This window comes from Condylura cristata, unplaced genomic scaffold, assembly GCF_000260355.1.
Source record: "Condylura cristata isolate star-nosed mole 26May11 unplaced genomic scaffold, ConCri1.0 scaffold00032, whole genome shotgun sequence".
NCBI lineage: Eukaryota > Metazoa > Chordata > Mammalia > Eulipotyphla > Talpidae > Condylura > Condylura cristata.
Window position 1 is genome coordinate 9,824,920 of NW_004567133.1, and position 6,266 is coordinate 9,831,185.

The 6,266-nt window shown below is 42.3% G+C and overlaps 1 protein-coding gene across 1 annotated transcript in view; it reads left to right on the forward strand.

Moving 5' to 3' along the window:
* The first annotated feature begins 3,751 nt into the window (after positions 1 to 3,751).
* The window catches only part of DNAH3 (dynein, axonemal, heavy chain 3), a 117,096-nt gene continuing 114,581 nt past the window's right edge, over positions 3,752 to 6,266 (forward strand). The window contains 1 exon segment of the mRNA XM_012731794.1: positions 3,752 to 3,781. Coding sequence (XP_012587248.1) covers positions 3,752 to 3,781 — 30 coding nt within the window.

Consider the following 6,266-nt stretch of genomic DNA (forward strand, 5'->3'; position numbering starts at 1 on the left):
GGGAGCTGGAAAGCAAGCAGAGGTTTGTAGTGAAGACTAGTACAGCTTAGAATCTAGCTGGAACATGTTAGGGATTCAAAATATTCCATGGTGTTACCTCGACGAACTCAAATTTCTAAAACTAATTTCTAAAATTATCAGGGTGCTGGAAAGAGAAACTTGAGGGTAATAATAATAATAATACTCAAAATTTTAAATTATTGGGGGTGGTGGATAGAGAAACTTGGAGATAATAATAATAAAGTGATCTTGCTTAAAATAATAATAATAATAACAATAATATCTTCTTAAACTCCAAGGGTTAGATGGCTGATGGAGACTGGAAGCATGAACTATTAAATGGCCTTAAATTCTTAAGTTCAAGTAATTTTATCTAGCTTCCTGCACTTTGTTCGGCTGCAGAATGCTGGATGCTGATTCTTGTTTCTTTCCTTAGAGAGCAAAATATTGGGATGCTTTGGAAAACCGAATTGAGGCTGCCACTGAGCTTTTTGTTCAAGGGTGCCATCTAGGGGCGCTTCTGAGGCCTTCTCCAGGTCCTCCCATCTCAGGCATTTTTGCAAAGTGAACCAGGTTTTGCTTTTTCTGGTTTGTTGGCTGCTGTCTCCACACTTTGTATTCCCTGATGCCTGGGACCCTAACATCAGGAGGACTTGGCTATTACTGGCCATTGATGATAGATCAATAAAAGAAATCCATTTGCAAATTCTTCTATATCTTCCCACGGTTATTCTGAATCAGCAAGTATTTCAGGCCTTAGAAAAGACCAGCCAGGATCACTAGGCTCTGAATAAGAAATGTGTGAAAATTTCTGGACTCTAGATTTGATACTGGAGGCTGTTAATGCCACAGAAAATGGGAACTGCCTAGAACTTCGCTGACCTCTTCTCCCCACGTTGCCAGATTTAGCCAATAAAAATAGAGAACCCCCAATTCAACTTGAGTTTCAAGTGTGCAATGGATACTTTTTTTTTAAAAAGATTTATTTATTTATTTGTGCATACAGAACTGGGGTACAGGCCAGAGGCTCAGGGGCGGTGAGAGGCTTCACCAGAGACAGAGTGGGGAGCAGAACAGGCAGATCGACGAAGTACACTGCTGAGGGGGGCAGCGGGCGGGTCAGGAGATGTCTGGCTCGCCATGAGGTCTCCTCCGGGGCAGGCGGCAGGCGGGAATCGAACTCATGTGGAAGTGGCTTCAGATTCTCAGTGCTGTGCTTTAACCCACTGCGCCACCAGGGAGGGCCACAATGGATACTTTTTAAGTATAAATATATCTCAATTATTTTTTGGAACACATCCCAAAATTTTTAACTTAACTGGGTATCCTGTGTTTTATCTAGCAAATCTATATATTAGGAGTTGTAGGGGTGGGGTTTGAGGGACGTGGGACCTACATCCTGGCTTGGGAATTATCCAACAGAAAGTTAAGTCAGATGATGCTGGTGTATATGAGGCTGCCTGGGGTGGGAGGGTGAGGGGGAAGAGGATTTCCTTCTGTTTTGGCAGATACTTTATTTTCTGTCTTCAGGTCAGAAGTAGGCATTTGGTCAAAGCCTTGGAGCAAGATTCCATAATGAATTATAGGATATTTAGCAATGTCCTTGGCCTTAACCTACTAATTCTCTTCTTCCCCTGGGTAGTGACCAACAAAAATATCCTCAAACGTTGTCATATGTCCTTGGGGATCATAGCCCTCCCTGTTGAGACCCACTGCCATAAAGCAGACTGGTAAAAACCATGGCCTGGGAGCCAACAGTCCTGGGCTCTGGGTTCAAGTGTGACCTTGGATGCATTACCTCTGAACTTTGGCTTCATCTATAAAATGGAGTGAGATAGATACAAGCACTTTGAATCTTTGCCACTGATTCAGCTGAGTGACTCTAGGCAGGTTACTGAACCTCTCTGTGTCTCTATTTCCTCAGCCATTGGGCTAATCATGACATTTATCCTCCGTATTGTTGAGAGATTTTGTTCATTAGTGCCAGCAGCAAGAATAGCTTAGTAAATGGAAGGTCTTATTACTGCTTTGATGTTCTTGAACATAGAGCACATGCATTTCAGACGGCAACATAGCTCCTACTCACCCTACGGATATGAAGTTCATGAGCCCCATGCCTGGCCCTTTCTAGTTTTTCATGTGTTGGTTTTGTGGCATGTAGGATTTCATGCCCATAATAGGAGGCCTTGTAAAAACCCATTTCTAGCTAAGGTCTCAAACTCTGCAACTGGCTTCTTGATTGCAAACACTTCTGCAAACTGTCTATGTCCCTTATGGTAGAAAGAAAAATAGGATAATGAAGAGTCTAAGGGTTGTTTTGAAAGTATGGAGAGTCCAACTTTGAGGAAGAAGAACAAAGAAGTGGCAGAACATGTGAGGATATGAGTGTTTGTGGGAGGACCTCAGAAATGTCTGTGCTTTGGACAGGTCCATGGGGAAAGCACTGGACTCGAGGCATAAAGACAGGGCTTAAGTTGCACCAGCTCCACTCATGAATTATGTCAACTTGGGAAAGTTATGTGTCTCTGCTTCAATTTCCTCTTCCCTCAGATGGGAACATCATTTAGTTTTGAGGAAAATCTAATGCAAAAACTATGTGACCCATGTTTTGAATGTTGGGCACTGGCATATTAATTTGTATATGAGAATATATGTGTGTGTGTCTATATTTATTATAAGAATGGTTTTAGTCACAACATATATAGACTGACTTCTATATTAGTAAACTGGTAAAGCCAATTTACCCAGAACTGAGGGGTTTCCCAGGATGCAGGATTTAACAGGATTAAAATCCAGAAGGTCCCAAACAAACTGGGATCAGTTGCCATCCTTGTCCTAAGTGCGAATATCTCTTTTAAGACATTATCTCTTTAAACATTCATACCTACTCTCTGTGTGGTAGTCTTCTATTCATTGCCTTCTATTCATTGAAGAAGGCACTTGAAGAGGTGAAACAACTGGTACAAGTCATAGCTAATCAATAGGAAGGATAGAAGCCGAACCCTGAGCTGTCCAACCCTAGAGCCCTAGAATTCAGCTGCCATGCTACATGCATTTAGACCTCCCCCAAGGCACCTGCCCTTGTTGCCCTTTACCTCCACATTCCTGGATCATTACCCATCCTCCCATCTGTCAACACTTCCTGATGACCAGCTCCTTCAAAGGCAAAGACCAGCGGTCACTGAGCTGAATCAAGCCCAGTCTTGCATCTGGGCACAGCAGAGGCCCCTCCTTCCTTAGCAACAGACGCTGAAGCCTGGTTACTGCCTCCTGGGCCTGCCGACAAGCACCACCAAGGACACAGGGGAGGAGAAGAGAGAAGAATTCAGGCCACCAAGGGTATTTTTTTGGTGCGGAGCTTCCTCCCTATTCTTTGTTTTAATATCTAACTCTGCTTCAATTTCTCCTCTACAGAGAACTTGCTATGTTCCTGGAAAATTTCCAGAGGTAGCCAAAGGGAAACATGGACATCACTGGAGGAGCAGCAGTAAGCCCTGCAGAGCCCAGTATAACCCCTGAATTCTCTAGCTTACCTTTCTCTCTCCTTCTACCAGGGAACTCCTGATAACTAAAGTCTGTGACCTCACAGAAGCAGCCTAGGGAACAGAAATTTCAGAACTTCTAGAAAGTTCCATTTTCTGTGTCATTCCCATGATACTATAAGGAAGTGTGGGCTTCAGAGCCACTAGTAGGAGAGGAAGAATCTGAGTCCTCTTTGTTCACATTTTAAGAGGGTCAGTTAGAACACAACATGAGTGACATGGATTGTTTATCTCAGAAGGTGGGTGTGAATTTTAATGTGTATTTCCTTTTTCTTACCTATGTTTTTAATGTATAGGGAATCTGGAAGTTGATGGGAAGGAGAACATTTTTATCATAGACCAACTGCTCTATTAGATTACTTTGAACAAACATGTTAATCATTTTTCCATTGTGTCCTTTTTAATATTATTTTTGGCTGAAGTACGCTGTTAATTATTCTCAGCTTTTGCTATTAGCTTCCTTCCTTTCCCTTCCTTTCCAGCTATAGGCCATGTATTCCCATCCAGCTCTATATCAGAGTATCCTGGGGAGCATCGTGAAAACACAGAGATTTGGCCTCACTCCCAAAGTCCAAAAGGCTTAGAGTTGGGTCCTGGAAACTGTATTTGTAACTAAGACTCAAGTGTCTCCACTGTCTCAGGTCATCAAGGGAGAATTTGGGACAATGTCTGTGCAGAACACTTATACATCACGTGTAGTCAGAAATCAGCCTTACGGTAGCAATTTTACCTGATCAAGGTACTTATAAAAGGCAAGCCCTGTGAGGTTCTGATTCATTAAAGTGCCTGGAGGAGCATTTTAAATAGAAACTTCATGAAATTTAAGTAGACTTGTAAAAAATTACTGAGTTCACTCCCTGAAATATAAACTCCCTACAATTTACCAGAGAAAATACTTAATTTAAGCATTAACATTTTCCACAACCATTCTCCATAACTGGGTAGTTCTTACAAAACTCACCATGTCTGTCCTTTTGACGGTGCCACAGAGAATTCTTAGCCAGGTATAGCCACGAAAACTCTGGAATTATTTCTAGCCTGCTGGTTGGTGTGTGTCTCACAGGTTTTTGTTCTGCCTTGAGATGTTTTCTACTATCAGGATATTTGTGTCTCTGTGTATGACTCTTATTCTGTGCTTCTGAACTAGCTCAATGTTTGATTTGTTCTTTAGAACATCTGCATCTCTCCATTGTATTCTGCAAAATGCTTCATGTCGGTTTGCTTCCTTGCAAAATATTGTTTTGCTTTATTTTTCCAAGAAGGGCTTGTCTCTTTGCCTGATGACTCAGCTGCCTCTGTGTCTAACCCTTGGATAACCATCTCTCAGTGCGGAGGGACTTAAATGTGACTCAATCTGGATCAACGAGGAAGGGAATCTGTGGGCTTCGGTAACCAAGAAGTCCAAGTTGGATTGAGGGGTCCAGTTGATGTCATTGAGACTCTGTGTTCTTCATGGTGATTCCACTTTCTTCTATGTTCATTGTATTCTAAAAAAGACTGTTTCCCACATAAAGCAAAGTTAGCTGTTGAGAGTGACACTTTCTCATTGGGTCTAGTGAAAGCATCAGGAAGAACTGATAAATCCCGCTTCAGTTTCATGCCTGTCCCTTAACTAACCAAACACTGTGTCTGGTAGGATGGAGGAATCTGATTGGCCAGACCCATGTCACAGTCCTCCCTGGGGCCAGGATCTGGAATTAGCCCATTTTACAGCTGGTATTAGAGAAGAGCCCATTTGTTCTCTTATTTTGATAGGAAAAGTAACTTCTGGCCCTCCCTGGTGGTACAACGGGCGGGTTAAAGCACAACACTATGCAGCTGGCAGCAGTCGCTTCAGCACAAGTTCGATCCCTGGCCAGGGAGGTGGCCCACATGGTGCAGCAGGCCTTTCCTGCCACACCCGCCGCTCCCCTTAGCAGTGTACTTCGTCATTTTAGCTGTTCTACTCCCTCCTCTGGCTGTGGTGAATCCTCACCACCCCTGCACCTCTGGCCTGTACCCCATTTCTGTATGCATAAATAAATAAATCTTTAAAAAAAAATCTTAAAAAAGAAAGAAAGAAAGAAAGAAAGAAAAGTAACTTCTTTATTGATGTCAGGGCCGAAACTGCCACGAACATTTCCAGGACACCCTCTGAATAATCTTAACATTCTCCTTGACTGCAAGCTGTCAAGGCTTTTCGCTTCACTACTCTTTCTCACTCTTATTGTAACTTGCTCAAGCTGTGTAACATTTGTGGTACTTGCCTGTTGCTCTTTTAATAAAGATTTTTATTTGAAACAGATTTAAAATCTAGGCCAAGGGAAAGATTTCCTCTGACCACAAAAACTTCTTGCTTGCAAAGACGAAATACAGACAGGCCATACTTATCAATATGGCTTACATCTGGGGTCCTGAAGGAAATCAGGAATGACCCAGAAAGTTCTGCTGCCCAAATCTGCTGTGGATGGGATTGCACCTGTTTGGATGACCAGGTTCTTTTCAGGTCAATGCTGACTGGTTTTTTCCATTTTGTTCGATGCAGATTTAATATTAATTTCAACTGTGAAGGAGGGGGCTCTTGGAGAGGATTGCTCAATTCTTAGATCTGTGAAATTGAAATCAAGACCAGAAAGACAGTGATTTAAATCAGCAAAACACATTCTCAAAGCTGAAAAAAACAAAATCAGACAGTCTCAAACTCATCCTATTTAAAGTGGAACCTAAACATTCCTATTTTTTTTT